This window comes from Oratosquilla oratoria, chromosome 17 (assembly GCF_046742065.1).
Source record: "Oratosquilla oratoria isolate Oo_2021 chromosome 17, ASM4674206v1, whole genome shotgun sequence".
NCBI lineage: Eukaryota > Metazoa > Arthropoda > Malacostraca > Stomatopoda > Squillidae > Oratosquilla > Oratosquilla oratoria.
The window spans coordinates 4,506,167-4,530,584 of NC_134793.1; the positions used below are offsets into that span (position 1 = coordinate 4,506,167).

At 40.8% G+C, this 24,418-nt stretch overlaps 1 protein-coding gene across 5 annotated transcripts in view; it reads left to right on the top strand.

Moving 5' to 3' along the window:
- LOC143034355 (uncharacterized) overlaps positions 1–23,778 on the top strand; it is a 99,786-nt gene extending 76,008 nt beyond the window's left edge. The window contains exons 32-41 of one of the 5 annotated variants that reach the window (XM_076200300.1): positions 1,867–1,930; positions 2,924–3,056; positions 4,762–4,913; positions 5,313–5,596; positions 5,835–7,054; positions 7,211–7,300; positions 10,727–10,843; positions 15,526–15,786; positions 20,026–20,328; positions 20,810–23,778. In XM_076200300.1, the coding sequence (XP_076056415.1) occupies positions 1,867–1,930; positions 2,924–3,056; positions 4,762–4,913; positions 5,313–5,596; positions 5,835–7,054; positions 7,211–7,300; positions 10,727–10,843; positions 15,526–15,786; positions 20,026–20,328; positions 20,810–21,015 (2,830 nt within the window). In that variant the 3' untranslated portion in view covers positions 21,016–23,778. Of the gene's footprint in view, positions 1–1,866; positions 1,931–2,923; positions 3,057–4,761; positions 4,914–5,312; positions 5,597–5,834; positions 7,301–10,726; positions 10,844–15,525; positions 15,787–20,025; positions 20,329–20,809 lie in introns of all 5 variants that reach the window. The other 4 variants (XM_076200298.1, XM_076200301.1, XM_076200299.1 and 1 more) reach the window with 4 other exon arrangements.
- Positions 23,779–24,418: the final 640 nt, after the last annotated feature.

Consider the following 24,418-nt stretch of genomic DNA (forward strand, 5'->3'; position numbering starts at 1 on the left):
CACACATACACATAAATTGTATTTAATATGAAATACACTGACAATAATGTAACTAAAGGCCTTGTATACCATATGAAAAGGGTGGCTATGTTAGAACATAGACCCACTTTACACCCATCCCACACCCATCCAAAAATCCATTCATTGTCCATGCCGCCCTAACACCTTATTAGTGAAGAAACATCCCTGACCCCCACCACACTACTGAAGTCCAAACCAGGGTACATTTGAAGTAATGGTGTCACATTGCAAATGTGAACTATTAACAGGCTGCATGACAATATTACTTGTTTCCACTTTGTAGTCATTTAATGTACATAGATATCTCATTTTAAATTTGTTGATTTAATGTAAATTAGTTATCATTATCCACTTATGGACAACAGTGTTGAGTAGAGGAAGGGGGTTTGAGGAATGGCATGTAATGAAGCAGTTGGGGTAAACTAGCAACAGCTGTTGGGCCCTGATGTGTAGGTGTGGTGTTATGCTGCAGTGCTTCTTATCCAAGCAGTGGAGAGGGGACAGGTTGACCTGTCAGCCACAACTAACTTAAGATAAAAGGGACAACAAATGGGTGAGATGGGCATATGCCAGAGCTGGACCACACCCTGTATAAGGGGGAAAGGGCCTTTTGGTATGTGTATATACATGTAGTAATCATTATCATAATATTAATGGAGAAAAGTGGGAGGTGAGCCAGCTGTTGTTTGCAGATGACTGCGCTTGTGGCAGGATCGGAGGAGTGATAGAGGAAGTTGGTGACAGAGTTTGGGAGAGTGTGTGATAGAAGAAAGCTGAAGATAAATGTGGGTAAAAGTAAGGTGATGAGATGTACAAGGGGTGGAAGTGAGCATTAAAGGAGAGCGACTGGAGGAAGTGGATAGTTTTAGATACCTGGGTGTAAATGTGGCAAGAAAAGGTGGAGGTAGAATGTAGATTGAGAGAAGCGAGTAAATGCCTTGGTGGATTAAAAAGTGTAATGAGGAATAAACATTTGGGAATGGATGCTAAGAGGAGACTGTATGAAGGAGTGATTGTGCCAACAGCACTGTATGGGGCAGAAACATGGAACATAAGAGAAGAAGAGAGGAGTTTGAATGTGTTTGAGATGAGGTGTCTGAGAAGTATGATGGGTGTTACTAGGCTAGATAGAGTGAGAAATGAGGAGGTGAGGAGGAGAATGGGGATGGAAAGGGAGCTGGGAGATAGGGTTGATGAAAGAATATTAGGATGGTTTTGACACATGGAAAGAATTAGTGAAGAAAGACTAGTAAAAGAGGTATGGAAGGCAGATGTGGAGGGAGTGAACATGAGGGAACGTCCTAGGATGAGGTGGATGGATGGGGTGAAGGGGGCTTTGGGGAAGAGGGGAATGTCTGTTGAGGAAGGACGGGAGAGGACAGAAGACGGGTGAATGGAGAATGGTTGTATATGGATGATGTTGTGATTGCATGAGGTGGAATGGGCGGGTGGATGGGGGCTGAGGTAGTATGTGTGAGCAAAATTTGACGCAGCCCAAAGGGATTTCTCCCCGTCCTCTCCTTATATGCAATGGGGGGACGGAGAGGGGGGGGGGTCGCCGATTTAATGAAGCGGCCTTGCTGTGGATGTGCTGTGTCTTGCGACACTGCTTCTGACCCAGGGCAATGGACAAGGTGCAGGGATGACCCATCATCCAGGAGGTGCGAAGATAAGAGGGAGGGTGGATGGATGTGGAGTGTATTCAGGAATGGAATGGGTGGGAATGACTTTATGCCTTTTTCTTTTTGGCTACCTCCCTAGTAAGGGGGAAAAAGCCTTGGTATATGTATGTATGTAATAGATAAAGATTGTGTAGTACAATTTTCCTTTTTTCTTTTCTAACAGGGATGATTTCCAGGCCAATAAGATACAAATATCAGACCCTGAACAAGCAAGGCTTATTGCAGAGGTAAGGAATCATGTGTGCATTTTTATATTTGAGTTGGGTGATTATATATGCAGTATATGTATGCAGATTTACTCATCATCTCTTTTTGTGGCTTGTGCATATGCTATTAGTCTTCTTCCTTATCATTTTCTTCATCTTTGGTCTATTTTCCATCCTCCCCATCTTCTCTTTTTCTGCATGAGGGGACAGAGAGGAGGGGAAGTTGCCAGTTAAATGAAGCAGCCTTGCTGTGGATGTGCTGTGTCTTGCTGCATTGCTTCTGACCCAGGACAGTAGGGATACAGGGATGACCCGTCAGTCATGTGGGGCTAAGATGAGAAGAAAGAATGTGGTGGATAGGAGTGGGTACTTGCCTTTTGACTTGGCTACCTTCCTTGTAAGGGGGAAAAAACCTTTGGTGTATAGATAGATTTTACTCTTTTACATTCTCTTGTTTCTTTGCTATTTTCCCTTCTTTTCTCAACTCTTCTCTCCTCTTTTTCTCTTCCATATTCTCTTTCATCACTTGTCTCTTTTCATTTCTTTCTATCATACCTATTCCTTCTCTCCTTTCTCTCTCCTTTATATCTATAAACATACATACACATAGCAAGGGCTCTTTCCCCCTTACCAGGAAGTAGCCAAAGTCAGAAGGCATAATTCCACTTCCATTTCATCCCCACCCATTCCACTCCCATTCACTACCCCTTCCTCCCCTCTCATAATGGCTCTTCATGGGTAATGGATCATCCCTTCATCTTGCCCATCACCCTGGGTCAGAATCAATGCAGCAAGACACAGCAAGGCCACTTCATTTAATCAGCAATCCCCCTCTCCATCCCCTCATGCAGAAACATTCTTTATAAACATAGAAGCAAAAGGAGAAAGTGCTTTTCTTTTGCATGATATAAGCAAAAATAGTGAAAAGGGTATGTGGTCTATAGAGTCAGGCAAAAGTTGATGTGCATCTTTTACTTCCATTCATTTATTTTTATTTATATCTTTATTTTCCAGAAAACAAGTGAAATTGAACGTCTCACAAATGACTTGGAGAAGAAAACAAAGGACTCGCAGCAATCACAGAATATGCTAATTCAGACCCGTATGAAACTGAATGAAGTGTCAGCAGATCTTAAGAAAAAGATTGGTAAGCTATTTAAACTTTATATTAAATGCCTTGGTGGATTAAAAAGTGTAATGAGATATAGACATCTGGGAATGGATGCTAAGAGGAGGTTATATGAAGGAGTAATTGTGCCAACAGCAATGTACGGGGCAGAAACATGGAACATGAGAGAGGAAGAGAGAAGGAGTTTGAATGTGTTTGAGATGAAATGTCTGAGAAGTATGATAGGGGTTACTAGGCTAGATAGAGTGAGAAATGAGGAGGTAAGGAGGAGAACAGGGGTGGAAAGGGAGCTGGGATAGGGTTGATGAAAGAGTATTAGGATGGTTTGGACACATGGAAAGAATGAGTGGGGAAAGATTAGTAAAAGAAGTGTGGAAGGCGGAGGTGGAAGGAGTAAATATGAGGGGGCGTCCTAGGATGAGATGGATGGATGGGGTGAAAGGGGCTTTACAAAAGAGAGGAATGTCTGTTGAGGAAGGATCGGAGAGGACAGAAGACAGTGGTGAATGGAGAAGGGTTGTTTATAGATGAGGCTGTGATGCATGAGGGTGAGTGGGTGGGGGGTGAGGAAGTACGTATGAGAAAAAATTTGATGCAGCCCGAAGGGATTTTTTCCCCATCATCTTTCCTGCATGAGGGGACGGAGAGGGGGGGTCGCCAAATTTATGAAGCAGCCTTGCTGTGGATGTGCTGTGTCTTGTGACACTGCTTCTGACCCAGGGCAGTGGACAGGATGCAGGGATGACCCATCATCCAGGAGGTGCCAAGATGGGAGGAGGGTGGAGGGGAGTGGAATATATGGGAAATGAAATGTATGGGAGTGATTTCTATGCCTTTTTCTTTTTGGCTACCCCCGTGTAAGAGGGAAAAAGCCTTTGGTATATGTATGTGTGTATTAGAATACATACATGTACCAAGGGCTTTCTCCTCCTCACAAGGGAGGTAGCCAAAGTTAAAAGGCATAATTTCACTCCCACCCATTTCATCCCCACCCACTTCACTCCCATTCACCACCCCTCCCTCTCTCATTCCCTCTTTTCTTGACTCCTTGATAATGTCATCCCTATTTCACCCATTACCCTGGATCAGAAGCAATGCAGTAAGACACAGTACATCCACAGTGAGGCCACTTCATTCAATCAGCAACCCCTCCCCTCTCCTCCAACACCTCATGCAGAAAAAGAGAAGATGGGAAGAAATCCCCTCAGGCTGCATCAAAATATTCACACATATCCTCTCCCTAACCTCCCCATCCCCCACCCACCCCCTTCCATGCATCACAGCATCATCCATAAACAACTCTTAACCACTCATCCCCATCTTCTGTTTTCTCCCTTTCTTCCTCAACAGGCATCCACCTCTTTCTCAACTCCCCTTTACCCCACCCATCCATCTCATTCTCGGTTGCCCACTCCTGTTCATTCCAACCACTCTGCCTTCCACGTTTCTTTTACTATTCTTTGTTCACTTATTCGTTCCATGTGTCCAAACCATATCCTAAAAACAAAACTGAAGTAAACCTTACTTATGTAGCATAGTTGATTTTATGCCTTTGATTTTTTGGCTACCTCCCTTGTAAGGGGGAAAAGCCATTGTATATGTATGTATATATTTTATTTTTGATTTATTTATATATATGTGTGTGTGTATATTTATATATTCATCTTCTTCTTTTCTTATTTTTGGAGCTATGTATTTTCACAGCAGTATTTCTTATTTGCAGAAGAGAACCAGGCAATCCGCAAATCATTACAGGCCAATATTACACATCTGGAAGCAGAGAAAGAGCGCCTGACACATGAGGTTGAAGTCATGATGCGCAAAATTCAGATGCTTCAGAAACAACTGGAGGCATTGCAGAAGTCAGGAGCTACTGTAAGTATCATATATCTTGGTTTTGTCTTCAGTTTCACACCTTGCACAGGAAAAAAAAGAGACATGAATTTTATAATGGCAAAAGTAATTGTTATCCAACATTGGGGGTTTTTGGTAATATGTAATCTTAGTATTTTCAGTTGTCTGGTAATCCTTCCATGATTGTTCAACTTGTACATGGATGGGGTGGTGAGGGAGGAGCTAGGCAAAGGCATGAGATTGATGGGCAAGCATGGAAAGACATAGGAAGTGAATCACTGTTATTTGTGGATGACCTTGCACTTGTGATTGATTGTGAAGAGAGACTGAATCAATCGATGACAGAGTTATGTGACTATGATAATAGTTGCTTTACTTCATAAACCATTTATCTCATTTTGACCTATGTCAATCTTGCAGACTTCAAAACCCTCAACTAGTGGAACATCACAAGAGAAAAGTGGCCAGGAACCTCCACCTACAGCAAATATAAAGCCCATGGCTGCTCCCACAGCAGCAGTTACCTCCCCTCGCCCTCAGACAGCTACCCAGGTGGTCACACCTTCCAGAGCAATACCTACAGCCAGCATCAGACCTATGGCTCCTCCACCTCCACATGCTCCTTCTGGAGGGGCAGCTGCTACAGGAATGGCAGCTGCCACTGCTATAACAGCTGCAGTGGTTGCTTCTACAGGGACTCCCAGGTATGAGATCGGTTTAAAAAAATAATCCTTAAGGCTGTATAGAAGGTACCAAGAACTGGTGCCTACAAGTGGTAGTTCTGTAAAATGGGCAATAGGGAGATAGTTCCTTCCGACATTCATTTTGGAGGACTAACACTTGCAAGAACCCATCATTTGCACTTATGTCATAACTATTATGTGATGTATGGAGTACTGTCTTGAACTAATTTGATCCTCTTTTCTTTTTGCACATTTGTAGTGGAAGCGGCAGTGGCAGTATCAAGATGGTGTCCCCACTTGAAACACATGGTGATGGTATGGTGTCTTCTACTGTGACGCTACCCCAAGCAACTGTCACTCCGACACCAGCTACGCCTGCTACCACTGCCACAGTCACCACCTCCATGCTCACAGCTACTGTCTCCCCGACTCCAGCTTCCACTACTCAAGCCACACACAGCACACCTGCCACCACCACCCAGGCCACCATTGCTGCTCAAGTGGTTGCTGCTACACAGTCCTCCACATCCTCTGGGTCAGCTTCCACACCTCAAACTCTCTCACAGCAGCAACAGTCAAACCAACAAGATCAACAGCAACAACAGCAGGATTCAGCAGAAGCCTTGGTATCCCAAGCCATTGCACTCGTCTCTCCTCGTGTTGATCAAATGTCTTCCTCATCCTCGTCTTCAGGTTCCTCATCACAGGAGGCACAAGCCACCACCATCACACCAGGGCACTCAGGATCATCCTCATCCATTGCAATTAAACGTAAACGCGACCAGGATTCCCAAGTAGAAGAGTCTAAACGTGTACGCAGTGACTCTGGCAGCATTCAGGCAAGTCCTGATGAAGGTAGTGGAGGGCCAAGTTCTTCCCATTCTCATGAAGATCAGAAAGATGCCAGAAAGCATGATGATGACGAAGAAGAGCAAGATGTGATTCTTGTAGATTCAGGGGAAGAACAGGAGGAAGGTGGTTATGAAGGCAATGAAGGTGATGAAGAGGATAATATGGAGGATAATGATGAAGATGATGATGATGAAACCACAGTTATTGATGATGAAGAGGAAGAGGAAGAAGATATAGATGATTCCAGCCAGGATTACACTCAAGGATTTGAAGCTGAACCATCTCGAGGAAGAGGTGGCGATGAGGCTGAAGCGGAAGCAGGGCGAGAGGCTGAGGCAGAAGGGGTGGTAAGGGTTCAGGCAGAAGGTGAAGAGGACCAGCGCCCACGACAAGGCAACAAGCCCACACAGAGTCAGCCACAGCCTTCTACATCACCATCACAGCCTTCCACTTCAAGGGGTACTGGGGGAATGACCAGTAGCAGTAGTAGTGCTGTTCCAACTGAAGGACCATCCTCCCAGGAACAGCAGCAATATGGTGTAAATATGCCACCTCAGTCCAGTTCAGGAGCCACAACCACGAACACCAGTAGCAGCAGCAGCACTACTGGTAGCAGTACCACTCCAGGTAACCGACATGAGCGATCAGGTTTAGCAATGAGACATCAGAATTTGGTAACCTTCAGCCAGTTGCAACCTCACTATGAGGATGTTGGTGATGACAGTATTGTTCCATCAACACCCACACTTTTTACCCATCGACGTGGTGATTCTTTTGCTGAAGCTGTCAGTTCTCCACAAGTACCATCAAGTGGCTTTGTCTTTGGCTCCAGTCCTGACCTCAGTAGTAACACAGCAGTACCTTCACAGACCCGTAAGTACCACAGAACCTACCCTAGCCTTGCGTAGAACCTGTTAGGGTTAGGATATGTAGTTAGTAGTAAGTTTTAGTCTATGTGCTAGATATGATGGAGTTTAACAATGAACAAATGGTCCATTTTAGACTCAAGGTATGTAAAATTTTGATTTATAGACACTCAGTTTGCTAACTTTTGCATTCATTTGAAATTTATTTGCACTAGAAAGTGGTTGATGGCTCATACAACATTAAGAAGTTTTTCTGCAATCTTTTTCATATTTTAGTGAAGTGTAGATTGAAATACTTCAACACAACAGATGGAGAACAACTTGATTCATTTAAACAGAACAGTTGCCAAAGTAGCTTTCAAATGGATGACTGATGCTTGACAAAAACTTGCAGATGATTTCCTTTTCAACGATTCCATTTGTTCAGTGTATAACTCCTCAGATTTCTCAATCCCTCCTTGCCACTACATGAATTGTTATGTTGTTTGTGTAGTATAGTGCGAAAACTATTGCATGTGGAGTGAAGTCCTTGCTTAGAGGTTATGTTGTGTAAGAAATGTATAAAAGTGGTTTTGTATGGGGTAAATGTTTAATGTATATGTGGATGGATGGAGTGAAGGAGGCATTGGATACAAGTGGAATGTCTGTTGAGGAAGGAAGGGAAAATGCATAAGATAGGTGTGAATGGGGAGCGGTTGTAAATGGATCAAGAAATGATGCAGCCCTAAATTTCCTCTTGTTTCTCTATTTCTCAAGTGGATGAGGAGAGTGGTTGCCTTGTCTTTTAGGGCCTACTGCGGAGTTGCTCTATCTTGCTGTAATGTCTTTGACCCAATCAAGTGTGACAGGATACAGGGATGACATTTCATCCATTAGAAGTTAAAATGGGATGGACGACAAATGGGATTTTTGGATAGATGTGTAATGGAAGAAATTACCTTTTTGTGATATGTATGTAAGTGTTAAGTAGTGATGTGTGATGGATATAAGACTAGATATGATGATAATAATTGTTGCATCCACTTTGACTGGAGGCCATGGATCTCCTAGAGGAAAACTAGAGCAATAGATTGACTGATCACTGATTGGAATCCCCACAGTGGCCAGCAAGAAATGTTGGATTGTCTGTGTTGTATAAGTATGGGAGTGTTTCTGTCACCAGCTTATAGGAGAAGGAGGGGAAGTCACTTGTTGTCAGCTTTCCTTATGTGAAAAAATGGAAGAAATACAGTTCAAGTTGATAGAGAAAGGTGTTGGGTCCAATCTGGAGACTGTGTCAGCCTCGTAGTGCTCCACCTTCAGGCAGGGGTGAGGTTGTTGAAAGCTTTTGAAGATATGATTGATTTCACAGGCCATTAACACTCACACCTCTTTCTAGAGGCAGCCACAGGACTGGCGCTTGCTCTCTGGACTGAGCTCAAAATTGCTCACTATCATCTTCAACAATTTTTCTTCTTTTTCACATAAAATCTAACAACCAGTAACTACGCTACTCTTCCTATTAGCCAGTGACAAGACAAATGCATACTAAAAACACTAACAAAAATTCTGCATTTCTTACCAGGTTGTGGGTCAGTCAGTGAAACTTGAGGCAACATTATCAGTATTATTGGAGCTCGTATATTGTGGAAGAACCCCATTTATGTAAAATTCCAAACATGAAATATTGCTTCAAGTTTCACTGACTGGTAAACCACAATAGCTAAGCACAGTCCTTGTGCCCTCCCAAAGATTGCTTTAGGATGAAATTTCATATTCCTGTCTGTTTTGTAATGGTTTGGGTCTCTGTTAGTTACCAGTGAACAGGAGTGAAGTAGTTGCCAGTTGTCAGGTATCTTTATGAGAAAAAGGGGGAGACTGCAAAATTTCTCAAGTGCTCAAGAGAGGTATTGAATTAGTGGATGAAAATGGATGGATATGGGAAATGAACCAGGTGTTATTTGCAGATTACCCTGCATGCGATTGATTTGAGGAGAGACTGAAGCAGTAATTAAATGAGTTTGGCAGAGTACATCAGAAAAGAAATTTGCTAGTGAGTGTGAATAAAAGTAAAATTATTAGATATGCAAATAATGATAATGGTGGCAGTTAGAATGTATGAAGGGTGAAACTTGAGAAAACAGCAAGTTTGCATATGGTCAAATGTAGTGGTGAATGGAAAAGTGGATGTTGAAGGTAGTTACAGAGTAAAGGAAGTAAGTAAATGTCAGGATGGAATAAGAATATGAAAAATTATTATCTGAGGATCGTTGCAAAGAGAAGGTTGTATGTAATAGCTTTGTGTCCAGTATTCTATCAAGCAGACTTGGAATGTAAGAGAGGTTGAAAGGAATAGACTGGTCTTAAGATAAATAGTTTGAGAAATATGATAGGTGTTCCAAAAATGGATAATGAGAAATGTGCATATGAGTCTAAGAAAGGGTGTCCAAAGAAAGCTGTGATTGAGTAGACCAGTGTTAAGGTGGTTGGGGCACGTTAGAAAAATGAATGAGGAAAGACTAGCAAAAAAGCATGGAAGCGGATGTAAGTGGCATGAGCTCAATGGAATGGACAATTGAAGGGATGAAAGGTGCTTTGGGTACATTCAATATCAGTGGAGCAAGGAAGAGAGAGTACATGAGATATGATTACATGGAGGGAGATTGTTAATGTAAGAAGAAATGGTGTTGCCTGAAAGGAAGGTGTTACCATATAGTGGAGCATTTGCAATAAACCAGCTTTGACTGTCGAGCCTTGCTGTGGAAGAGCTGTACCTTACTGCACTACTTAAATTCAAGCAGTGTGGTGAAGGACAAAACAACCCTTCATCTTCAAGGTGCAGAAATGGGAGTTTTTTAAGTGAGTGTGTGTGTGTGCTCAACTTGCTCTCTTTCTCTCTCCCCTCCCTCCCAAATAAGAGAGAGAAGACCTGTAGGACATATATGATAGATAGTGGACCTGGTCCAGAAATGGTTTCAGCATTTAGGGGCTTACATCCAGATGGACAAAGGTGTTGATATTGTTTGAAAGTGGGCAATGGGAAAATTATTTTCTCCAGTGTCCATCTTGTAGGATCACTGTTATCAAGCACCTATAATTTGTCCCAGATGTTTAGATTAGCAGTATCAAGTGTGGGAATGAAGTTCTTATTTCTTTCAATCAGAAATAAAGCCTCGAATAGATCAAGTTGTATGATATATCTTTGTGAAAGTAGTAGGCTATATAGTTAGGCTCAAGTCGTAAAAGAAGTGTTGTGGAATAATGTTTATTTGTAAGATATTTTGTTTGGAAGGGATGTGCATGTGTAGTTAATTTTTCTTGTGGGAGTGGTGTGCATGTGTAGTATGATGTGTTTAGGGGAGGGTTTGCATGTGTAGCAAAGGACAGAAGCAGTGCAGGCAGAGGGTCACACAGGTGACAAGGTGCATGGATGTTAAGTGGTTGTGTGCCGCAGGTGGGTTGGCACAAATGGCGGAGGGAGGCCTGATCGACGACACGCGAATGGACCTGTCACAGCTGGATGAGGGGGCACGCTCCCTCCCCACCACGCCCCTCCACACCTCTCCACCCGGTTAGTTGCTTCCCAATCCCTTCCATCCCACTTCTGAGCCAGCCGTGCCCCCATCCCTTCCCTCCACCATTCCTCAGCTCCACAACAGCCTAGTACTGTTCCAACCACTTCTTTCTATTTTATATTACTCTAACCACTCTTCACTTTTATTATTCTCATTGCTTTAAATCCAAGTTTCTGAACTATCCTGTACAATCCTTAGACATACACATTACAGTGCATCCTTTTTTATCCTAATGCCTCCTCAAAAGAATATACAAACATATATTTATATATATGTATACACACATATACAGGTAACTTGATTTATGTGATAGATACATTTAAGGAAATGTTGCATTTTGTGATTTTCACATAATATTAATCAAATTTCCCTTTAAGATATTGGGGGTCACTTAAATAGCATTTTGTATTACAAGAAAAAAATATATACAAGAAAAGCTATGTTATGTTGTACTGTTGAACATATCATAAATTTACTCTTTTTTTAATGTTTTATGCAATGAATATCTATATCAAACCCCAGATGTGTACAGTAATATCACAAACATTTATCCTTACTACTTGCTGTATTGATTTTGACCCAATCTGTGTGGCAAGAGACAAAGATGACCCTTCATCCATGAGGTGTGAAGATGGGAGAGACAGTGGATCAGTTTGGAACAGGTGTAGGGTTGGGTGTATGCTTTGTCTTGGCCACACCTTGTGGTACATGTATATAAGAAAACCAAAACTATTTCACATTATTATTACAAATATATATGTATATCAACATTATAATGTACTGTTCTCCACATTAAGCATTATGTAAGGTATCACAAACATGTGCCATGATTAGTATTGAGATAGCATGAGCTTTAGATGCTATCATTTCATGGAATAGGAAGAACAAAATGACACTTCCTAAGCCAGATCAGGAAGTGATATTTGACAGCTGCTTTATGAAACTGGGCTAGTACATCTTGATGAATGACTTTTCAAAGTAGGAAATTTCATATTGTCCCTTACAGTCAACTTGCCTCTACTCTAGATTTGTGCCCAGATAGTGTATATATAGTTGACTTTACAGTATTTCAAATTTATGTAGTACAACATCATATGAAAAGTGAGTTACCTATACGTGTGTCTGTATGCATATATATATATACGCATATATACATACATACATGCATATCCATGCACACTCTCATAGAAGTTATTTGGGACTCCTTGGTGTGATGTTCCTTGCAACAGTATAGTATGAGAGTGATGAGTAGTGTGAATGGTACCTTGGTCCTGTAACTCCCTTTTATTCCCTTTGTGTGCATGTGAATCTGTTCTGATACGCTCAGAAATGCCATGTCTTGTTTCATTGATGCTAGATTTTTTTTTTTTTTTTTTTTTTTTTTTATCTCAGATGTTTATCATTATATAAAGTGCTGTATCACATTTATGAATCGTGTTCATGTGGTTTTTGCTGTACTTACTCACTAACTCACTGTCGTAAAAGATATTAGGAAACAGCTTTTCACATAAATGTGTCAATTTGTGGAACATATTTAAAGAAGTAGTACAGGACCAACAAAAATGAATTTGAGGTAAAGTTTGATAGATAAACAGGATCCCATGAGCATAGCTTTCACCCCATATACTAAAATTAGTTAAACACACACATACATATGGTGGATATCTGGAACAAATTGGATGAGGCAACAGTATGTACAAAAAATATACAAGAATTTAAGAACAAACTTGGCGCTGAAAGATACAAAGACAGGTCACTATGAGCATAGCTCTCTTCCTGTAAAATACAACTAGGTAAATAAAAACACATACACATACATATGTAGGGGTGGAAAATATGTGCAAAAATGAGTGAGAATGGATAATAATAATAATAGAATAGTTTAGCAAAAGATGTGAGATACCAGGGCAAAAGAGAGACAAGGCATGAGAGAGGTGAAGAAGAACAAAGAAGACAGAAAAATACAAGAGAACTAGAAATGAATACTAAAGAATCAATAGAGAGGAAGAAGAGAACATTGAAAAGGGTATAATTGGCAATTCTAAAGATATACATAAGTTGTTCTACAGAATTCTAAATGGCAAGTTGAAATAGAAACGTAATGAAGGAGACTGCTAGAGACCATAAGGCACTAGGCAGTTCCGTGTCCATTACCACCTGTCATCCCCATTCATAAGTTGTCTACCCATTTCTTAAAACAACTGATAGTTTTAGAGCTTACTAAGTCTGATCCATTCATTGACTACCATATCAGTAAACCAATTCTTGCCTTTCCTTGTTAAATCTAAATTGTCCAGTTTAAATCCATTACTGCAAGTATTGCCTTGTCTTAATATGATGACCTTGTTTGTGTCACCCTTGTTAAAGCCTTTGACCCACTTAAATACCTGTATTAGATCACCTCACACTCTGCATCTTTCCAGTGAGTGTAAGTTAAGGTGCCTAAGCCTCTCTTCGTAAGGTAAATTTCTGAGCCCGTGTATCATTTTAGTCATTCTCCTCTATTACTACAGAGAAGGTATCCAAAATATTGAAGGAAATTATGGGGAAACAAAAAAGTAAGCTGAAATAATATTTTCTATTCACTGTTCACCAAGGAGTATATTGAAGGAGAAAAGGGAAAAGTTAATGAAGACGTAATAAATAGTATGAAAATGGAGGACAGTGAATAAACATCTCAGGAACCTGAAGTGTGAAAAGCCTCAAGGTTAGATGGTATTTTGAATTGGATACTTGTAGTGTTAATATTTAGACAAAATATACTATATAATTGTATATTCCTCGGAAGAGGGAAGGGTGTCACTGTACTGGAAATCAGCCAATGTCGAACTAATCTTCAAGAGAGGAAACAGGTGGGAACTTCTGAATTATAGACCCTTCACATGCATGTGTGAAAAATTTGTGAATGATACACAGATAAATTACTTGTAAGATAATCTTAATTGACAGTCAGTTTTGATTCAGGAAAAGGTTTTGTGTGACCAACCTATTCAATTTTATTTAAGGTGAGTTAATATGCTACATAAAGAAAAAGGCCTTTATACATTGTGTATGCCTTGACTTGGAAAAGGCTTTTGACAAGATGTCACACAAATGAGTAATGAAGAAGCTTCAAAACATTGGAGTATTTTAAAAGAGTATATTGAAATAGATGAAGGGTTTCCTGCATGCAAATAGTAGTGAAGGATAAAGTGTCATATTGGAGAGAGGTGAAAGATGGGGTACCAATAATGTTCTTGATGTACATTAGTGATATAGTGAATGGAATAGGTAGTTATGCAAAGTTAATTGTTGATGATGCCAAACTCTTGAAAAAGAGTGAAAAGTGAAGAGGAGTGTAAACTGCTACAGGAAGATGTCGATAAGGTGTATGAATAGACCAAAGAGTAGACAATGAAATTTATTGCAAATGTATGCAAAATCTTGGAAATGGGTCTAAGCAGCAAATGCTGCTGTAGAGTTTTAAAATGAGAAATGAAGTACAGAAGCAAAGGAAGAAAAAGACCTGGAAGTTTTGATGAGGAATGATCACTGGAAAATCATATAGATAGAATAATGGGAGAGATATAGAAAAATTCTATCTATATACCAAGGGCTTTTTCCCCCTTATAAGGGAGGTAGCCAAATATTTTTTTAAAGAACATAAGAGCGATATTTTATCATTTTGATGAGGATATGAGGTTGATTTTTTGTCCTAAGTTTAAAAGATAAAGAGATGACAATGCTGAAGAGATATTTTCATCTGCTTTATGGGTAGACAAGGAGGGGAACTAGGTGATGAAGTAATGGAGGGCTTAAACCAGCTCCTGTTGCAAGAAGAACTGCCTTGTTGCATTTCCTTTGACCTAAGTCATGTGACAAGTGATGCTGAGACAGGAGGGATGGTTGAATGGATTTTACACATGTATGATGTGGATGTGTTCTTTGACTCAGCCATCCCTCCTTAGAAGGGGGAAAAAGCCTTTTAGTATGTAAGTATTTGGGTATGTATAAGTACAAAAAACATTTTAGAGTGCTCCTTGTTACTTGTACAGCCTATCAGAAACATCCTCATGCCTTTGTGTTACTCTGCCAAATTTTAGGTACCTGTGTCATTGAATTTGCAGTCTATTTTCATCTTTTAATATAATAGGCTTCAAAAAATAATGTTCCTCAGACTAGTGTTAGAAAAATTATTATCTCACTGGATCTTGATATGGAAAAGGCAGGCAAAGAAAAAGGTAATTTTAATTGGATGAAATCAGTGTGGTTATCAGTTGATTAGAATTAAAAACATGAGGGGAAATCCTTGAATTACAGTTCTTCTCAAATTGCACAAGAAATATGAAGTTAATTTGCATGAAAACTAGTTTGTTACTATAAATTTAATCAAATGATCATAATTGGATTTGAGAAATATATTTTGTATGGGAAAACCAACTTCGAAAATGTGACTTTCATAATATTCCTGGATACATATGAATTGTTTATTCAAATAGTGTTAAAGTGAAACCTCATCTGAAAAATAGTACATTATTTGTATTCTCATTCACTGGAAGTGAAAACGAAATATTTACAATCATTGACATGAGTAAATGAGCAGTGCTCTGTAAGGATGAAGGATAGGAAAGGCTGTATGGTCACTTGTGAATTATTATTGTTATTCACTATTTCACAAGCTTTTCTTCTCTCCCACCAGCTACAGCAGCTGCAGATGGCAATGCAGAAGGAGGAGTAAGCACTAGTGAGGGTGGAGGTGTTGTTCCCGTACGTCCAGGTGATCAGCCAGCTCCCCCTGCCATCACTATCACAAGACCCACCTCAGAGGATGACGACACCAGGGACACTGAAGATTTCGCTAATCCTGATTCAATGGCAGTTGAAGTTGGAGAAGGGGAGGATGTTGAAGAGGAAGAGGAAGAAGAAGAAGATGAGGGTGATGATGTACGGGAACATGAAGGTAAGGCTTTGAAAAGAATCTATGTGAAAGTCATTTGTTTTGTGGTATGATGGTGTAGTGAGTTCAGAAGAACCTGTAGACTCAGAGGACATGAGTCTTCAGTAAGAAAGACCAGAGGCAATGGAGTAAATGATTGATTGATTCAGATGTGGAACTTCAGATCATATATTGTTACCTAATTGTGTGCAGTTGCTGTTCTTATAAGAGACAATCTGTCACCTGACAGGCATATCAATAGGATTGTGGGAGAGACATACAGACTACTGCAGAATATCAAGATAGCATTTTACTATATGGATGAAGAGGTGATGAAAAATCTCATCAAAATCCAGATGCGTCCAAGACTGTAATATGCGTCAGTAGTATGGTACCCACACAGAGTGAACCATGTAGGCAAGATTGAGAGAATAGAGCAGCAACCAAACTGGTACCCAGTTTGGTAGATAAACCATATGAGGAAAGACTAATAGCACTGGGTCTGCCAACTTTGAAAGATTGAAGAGAAAGATTACTGATTACAGTATTCAGACAGATAAAGGGAATACAGCACTACCTCTCATTAAAGGATGTTAATTAGCTGTGTTTATGGTGCTGTTGTTTAGTGCTGTACAATCACTATGCCACCCAAAAACCACTCCAAATCAATGGATTATTCACATCAACAGATACCGTTACCCCCCTTTTAGTCCATTAATGAGAGGTAGTACTGTATATTGCACTGACAGAAGAGATCTGATTAAAGAGAGGAGGGCTTTAAGAGGTCATGGGAGTCAATTAAGAAAAACCACATGTGTAAAGAATGTGAAGAAATACAGTTTTTCATACATACATATACCAAAGGCTTTTTCCCCCTTACAAAGGAGGTAGCCTAAAAGAAAAAGGCATAAAAACCATTCCCACCCATTCAGTTTTTCATACATATACCAAAGGCTTTTTCCCACTTACAAGGGAGGTAGCCTAAAAGAAAAAGGCATAAAAACCATTCCCACCCATTCTATCCCTAATACACTCCACCCTCTACCCTCCCTCTTATCTTGGCACATCCTGGATGACAGGTCATCCCTGCATCTTGTCCACTGCCGTGGGTCAGAGGCAGTGTCACAAGATACAGCACATCCATAGCAAGGCCGCTTCATTAAATCGGCGACCCCCCCTCTCCGTCCCCTCATGCAGAAAAGGAGAAGACGGGGAGAAATCCCTTCGGGCTGCGTCAAATTTTTCTCACACATACTACATCCCCTCCCATCCCCCCCCATCCATTCCACCTCATGCATCACATCATCATCCATATACAACCATTCTCCATTCAACCCTGTCTTCTGTCCTCTCCTGTCCTTCCTCAACAGACATTCCCCTCTTCCTCAAAGCCCCTTCCACCCAATCCATCCATCTCATCCTAGGTCAGCTCATGTTCACTCCCTCCACATCTGCCTTCCATACCTCTTTTACTAGTCTTTCTTCTCTCATTCTTTCCATGTGTCCAAACCATCCCAATACTATTTCATCCACCCCATCTCCCAACTCCCTTACCACCCCTGTTCTCTTCCTCACCTCCTCATTTCTCTATCCAGCCTAGTGACCCCCATCATACTTCTCAGACACCTCATCTCAAACACATTCAAACTCCTCTTTTCTTCTTATGTTCCATGTTTCTGCCCCATACAGTGCTGTTGACACAATCACTCCTTCATACAATCTCCTCTTAACCTCGATTCCCAAATGTCTATTCCTCATTACATTTTTTAATCCACCAAGGCATTTACTCGCTTCTCTCAATCTACATTCTACCTCCACGCCTCCCTTTCCTGCCACATTCACATTCAAGTAATTAAAACTATCCACTTCCTCCAGCCGTTCTCCCTTAATGCTCACTTCCAGTCTGCTGCCACTTTCACCCTTTGCACATCTCATCACCTTACTTTTACCCACATTTATCTTCAACTTTCTTCTTTCACACACACGCCCAAACTCTGTCACTAACTTCCTCATTCCCTCCTCTGATCCTGCTACAAGCGCAGTATTGTCCGTAAACAACAGCTGGCTCACCTCCCACTTTTCTCCATATTCTTTAAAAGTCTCCAATCCCTGACCCACCACCCTTGCATTTACCTCTCACACCACCCCATCCATGTGTAAGTTGAACAGCCAGGGCAACATAACACATCCCTGACAAAGTCACACCTTTACCTTGAATCACTCACTCTTTCCATTTCTAATCCTGACACATGCTCTTCTACTCTCGTAAAAACTCTTGATAGCTCCTAGAAGCTTCCTCCCATCCCATATATCTGCAAAACCTCCCACAGTGCCTTCCTGTCTATCCTGTCATAAGCCTTTTCCAGATCCATAAAAGCCCATAAAGCATCCTTACCTTTTCCTATAGCTTTCTCATATATCTGTCTTACTACAAAAATCTGATCTACACAACCTCTACTCGTCCTAAATCCACACTGTTCCTCACCAATTACTCCCTCTGTTCCTCTCCTAATCTTATCAATCAAGATCCTCCCATAAGCCTACCCAACTACACTTAACAAGCTAATCCCTCTGAAACTACTACACTCACACTTGTCCCCTTTTCCCTTGTAAAGAGAAACTATACAGGCACTCCTCCAGTCCTCCGGCACTTTACCCTCTCTCCAGCAAACATTAAATAACTTCACCAGCCAGTCCACCATCACTGTACCTCCTTTTTTTTTAGACATTCTGTATGGCATCCATCCAGACCAGGTGCCTTACCTGCTCTCATCATCTTAACAATTGCCTTCGCTTCATCCTTCCTTATTTCTCCTCCATTTTTCTCACTCATCACTTCCCACTGCAACTATCTTTCCCCCCCTATCCTCCTTCACATTTAGCAACTCCCTAAAATATTCTGACCATCTTCCCCATACTGCCCTCTCTTCCATTATCATCTCTCCATCTGCATCTTTTAACTTTTCTTCTCTACTTGATTCGCCTCCTCTTCCTCTCTTAATTTCTTTCCAAAATATTGTTTTATTACTTTAAAATTTTCTGTCATATTCTTACTAAAAAATTTCTGTCATACTCTTACCCCATTTCACATCTGCTCTCCTCTTTGCCTCCTTTACCTTGTGCTTTGCTTCTCTTCTCTTTTCTTTGTACCTCTCATATGACTCCCTCATCCTATTTTGTAACCAATCTGTGAAAGCTCGCTTCTTCCCTTCTACAACCTTCTAAAGTTGTTTCCTCATCCCACCATTCACTACCCTTCCTTCTATTTCCTCCCGTCTTTCTTGTTCCACACACCATCTTTGCACACTTCGTGACTCCCTTCTTGAACCATCCCCATTCCTCCTCCACTCCTAGCTCTACTCTATCCTTCACTCCCTCCCACTCCTCTCTCAGCTTCTTCTTGTACTCCTTCTCCTTTTCCTCTTCATTTAAAGAGTTCACTCTAAGCACCTCCCTACCTTTTGTCTGTTTCCTCTTTCTCCATCTATCCTCAACTCTCAACTTACCTTCCACCAAAAAATTATATGATATTCCCCCACTCTCTCCCCTTAGCACATGTACGTCCTTAACTCTTCCTATTATACTCGTATCTACCACCACATAGTCCATTAACGCTCTATCTACCACCCTTCTGTCCACCACCCTCTCCCATGTGTACTTATGCTTGACTTTCTTCCGAAACACTTTATTTGCTATCATCAACTCTCTTTTGAGACACGTCTCCACCATCAACTCTCCACAACGATTTTTTCCTGGAACTCCACATTCCCCAACCACTCCATCTATTGGTTAAATTCCTACCCTAGCATTAAGGTCTCCCAATACTACTACATTGATGTTCCTCCCTAATCCCTCTATGCACTCATTTAAATCTATCCAAAGAGCCTCCCTTTCTTCTATACTCTTCTCACTACCAGGCCCATATGCACTTACAAAAACCCACATCTCCTTTCCCAGTTTTTCATAGAAATGCATAAATATTTGGAATAGTATAGGAAGCGATATAGTCCAAGCTCAAACAATGCATGGGTTCAAGTCTAAATATGGTAACTGGAAATTAAGTTTTATATAGATTAAGTTGGAACTGTACATGAATTTGAGGCTAGGTATGATCAAAAAATTATAGAATAAGAGACAGGATCCAACAAGTGTTGTGCCTTTCCTGTATACTACAATTAGGTAAATACAGTTAGATACATTTAGGTAAACACACACACCAATGTATAGTAAACCTAAAGTGATTTTCCAAAATCTCATTCACAGTTGTTGATTTGGACGACTCTAGCAATGATGTTGATGAAGGAGAAGGTGGAGAAGCAGGTGATCTTGGTGGTGAGATGGAGGAAGATGAGGATGAAGGCAATGAGGAAGAAAGTGCAGAAGCTACTGCAGGGCCCTCTGGTGGGCAGGAGGAGGATGAAGGCGTTGGGGGTAGTCAAGATTCTTCTGATGTACCCTCCTTGGCAGCCACTTCATCTACCTCATCACCTACATCACCTTCCTCACTGGCACAGCAACGACGTATTACACCCATCACGTGGGAGGACCCAGGAAGATCTATGAGAGGTAGGTGCCCATATATTTGCATGAATATACAGGAAAAGTTGGCTTTATATTTGCTCATGATTTTGACTTATAATATCTTTTCTTAGGTTAATCCATAAAATGATGAATCTGTACTGAAAATTACTTCTTGATAAATTTGAGACATGTGGTCCTGTCCCATCTTGTCTCTCTCTCTCTCTCTGATAGCTGACTGGTCTCTCATCCTCAGCCTCATTCCCTCCCCTTCTCCCTCTCCTTCCCTCTACTCCCCTATCGGTCTCCCCTCCTTTCTCTCTCTCCTCTTCCTCCCTCCCCTCCTCCTCCTCCATGAAACTAAAAACCTTTTGCCCTCCACTCTTGGTGTCACCATAACTGTACCTTTGGATACAATGAAATGTATTTTTCTTTGCTAATGTCCTCAGGCAGCAGGATGGTATCATCCAGTTGACATGTGTATCTTTTAAATTGCATTCTTTCAGTTTAAATTATTTTTTATTTACAGGGTCAGGTCATGGCCCAGCACGGCGGGGAATGGTGCGGGGTTTGCAGAGATTCCCCTACCTTGGTGGTCGAGGAAGTGCACAACCCTCTATGGGTTTCGGCTCATATCCCCATATGCAAGGAATGCGTATGGGTGGGCCTCAGCGAGGAGGGCCACCTCGAGCGAGACGGTCAAGACCAGGGCCATTCCATAGAGGGGGCATGTAGATTTAAATATTCTTCAGAAGAAATAAGCATTTAGATATAAGATTCATAGACAGTTTGAAAAATAAAAGATTTGGAAAGAATATATGAAACCTTATGTGTAGTGAACCATCTTCAGCAAACCCAGTTAGGGTTGGCATAACTCTTTGAGGTTGATTTAAACACATAGGTGGTGTATCAACTTGATATTACACCATGTTTTATAAAAGTGATGAAAAGCACAATACATTTTATTATGGCAAGACAATATGGTGGTTGTTTGGCTCCATTATAGGAGATCATTTTTTTTTTTTTTTTTTTTTTTTTTTTTTTTTTTTTTTTCCTTCTACATTGCTTTCATACCTTTCATGTGTATTTTTTGTGTATTGCCCTGTACATTTTTGACAGAATTTTCTTTTTTAATATTAGATTGTAATGTTATTCCATACTTCTGTTTAGGAAATGGTATATACATATACATATACAAGGGAGGTAGCCAAAAAACAAAGGCATAAAATCCATGCCCACCCATTCCATCCCCACATACTCTACTCCCATCCACCCCCCTCCCTCCCTCTTATCTTGGCTCCTCCTGGATGATAGGTCATCCCTGCATCTCATCCACTGCCCTGGGTCAGAAGCAGTATCACAAGACTCAGCACATCCACAGCAAGGCTTCTTCATTAAATTTCTTAGTGCTTCCCATTGCAACTACCTTTCCTTCCCTATCCTCCTTCGCTTTTAGCAACTCTCTAAACTACTCTGCCCATCTTCCTCTTACTGCCTTCACTTCCATTATCATCTCTCCATTTGCACCTTTTCCCTTTTCTTCTCTGCTTGATATGCCTCCTCTTCCTCTCTTAATTTCTTTCCAAAACATCTTTTAATTATTTTCAAAATTTTCTGTCATACTCTTACCCCATTTCACATCCGCTCCCCTCTTTGTCTCTTTTATCTTATGCTTTACTTCTCTTTTCTTTGTACCTCTCATATGATTCCCTCCTATTTTGTAATTAATCTGTGAATGATCACTCCTTCTCTTCTACAACCTTCTATGCTTTCTCATCCCACCATTCACTACCCTTCCTTCTATTTCCTCCCATCCTCCTTGTTCCACATACAATCTTTGCACACCTTGTTACTCCTTCCTTGAACCATCCCCATTCTTCCTCCACTCCTAGTTCTACTCTATCCCTCACTCACTCCCACTCCTCTCTCAGCTTCTTGTACTCCTCCTTTTCTTTCTCATTTAAGCAGTTCACTTTAAACACCTCCCTACCTTCTGTCCTTTTCCTCTTTCTCCATCTATCCTCCACTCTCAGTTTACCTTCCACCAAAAAATTACTTGATATTCCCCCACTCCCTCTCCAAAGAACATATACAACCTTAATTCTTCCTACTATTTTCCTGGTTACCACTATATAATCAATTGATGCTCAATCTACCACCCTCTCCCATGTGTACTTATGCTTGACTTCCTAAACACTGTATTTGCTATCATCAACTCTCCAGTATGATTTTTTCCTGGAACTCCACACTTCCCAACCACTCTGCCTATTGGTTCATTTCCTACCGTAGCATTAAGGTTCCCAATACCACTACATTGACATTTCTCTCTAAACCCTCTATGCATTCATTTAAATCTACCCTGTCCGGGGTATTGGCTGCATGTTATTGTGGGGCTAAAAGCTGCTAAGTAGCATGCAGCTGATACTTTAGGGTCTGTATGGGGCACCTCTAGAAACCAGAGCCACACATCACTTTGTCTGTGGTAGAGGAAATATCTATTCACAGAGAAATGATACTTTATTATACTGCAACTGTCCCATCATGCTGTCCCACCACTCATGTTACTGTCCTGTACCATTTCTCTAGATATTCATTTTCTCATTTTGCCGACCCCTGTGGTGAGGGAAAAGAATACTGCCACCAAGTATGTCCACTTGAGTCATATAAGGCAACGAAAACTGGACGGGGATAGGACTAGGCATCCTTCTTCCTGTAGCCCCAAAGTGGACATTCCTAAAAATGGTAAAGGTATAAAAGGGTCTGGGAAGAGTTTTCCAACCAGTACCCTAAGGTTTGGGTCTTTTAATGTGTGTGGACATGGTACAGATGAGAATAAAAGGGAAGAGATCAGCAGTATGTTTGTGAGAAGAAAGATGGATGTGTTGGCATTGAATGAAACTAGTTGAAAGGGAGGGGCAAGTTTGAGTTTGGGAGTGTAGTTGGGAGGATCTTAGGAGTGAAGAGAGGATGAGGGAGAGAAGGGGTGGCTATACTAGTAAGTGAAGAGATAGGTGTGTGATGGAGTGGAAGGAGATTTCTTCAAAGTTAATGTGGATGAAGGTGAAACTTGGAAGGGCGATGTGGGTTTTTGTAAGTACATATGGGCCTAGAAGTGAGAAGAGTGTAGAGGAAAGGTAATGATAAACTTGGAAAATAACTGCTATAGGAGAGCCTGAGGACCATTGCCAGCCACTGTGAGGTTGCAGGTGTCCAGTTGTTGAAACTCGAGGCAACAGTTACAACTGTTATGGTGTCCTATTCTTCTGTACCAAAAGTCATCTTTTATAGTCGAGAATATTAGCTTTTATTCATGTTATTTGCTTAATATATAATATAAGCTGTTGCATAACTAAGAATATGCAGTGCTAAATGCTATAGTAGAATATAAGCTGTTACTCTTGTACCCAAGAGGCTGTAGCATACAAAGGCCTCCATCATACAGATAGAGCAGACATCCCCTGTATTTGTTTGCTGAAATGCATAAATGTGTTGCTGTCATTTTAGTTTTCTTTTTAGTACCTGTATCACAAATTCATAAAATATTGATAAAGGAAAGTCATGTCAAATGTGTATAACTGCCCACTACAATGATGATTATATTGACTCTCTTCTCCTCTTCCTTTTCATCATCATCCTTTTTCTTCATTTTTTTTTTCCCTCTCCAATACCAAAAACTGATGGATCTGTATGTACTTTTTACACAGAATTCATATATTTTTAGAATTCACATAACAAAAGCTCTCACCCACTTCATTCATAAATATTGAAGGTGTACAGAACTGTGAATGGCAAGCTGGAACATGGAGAAAGAATCTTCAAGTTAAAAGTGTAAGTGTTAGTGTTTGAAGCAAGGAAGTGAACTAGAATAATGAAAAGAATTCTAATTGGTATTTACTAACCCAAGATGAAAGGAATGCAGAGAACAGTTAATGAATAGAATACACCAACTGATTGTATGTTCCCTTGAAAAAGGGAAGGTTCCACTAGAGGGCAAATCAGCCAATGTAGTGTCAATCTACAAAGGAGGAAAGGCTTAATTACAGACATGGCCTTGGCCTGTACATTAGACAAAATGTGTGGTAAAACAAAACAAAAAATGTAAAAAGCAGATTGATAAATCACATAGAGGAGAAAGGAA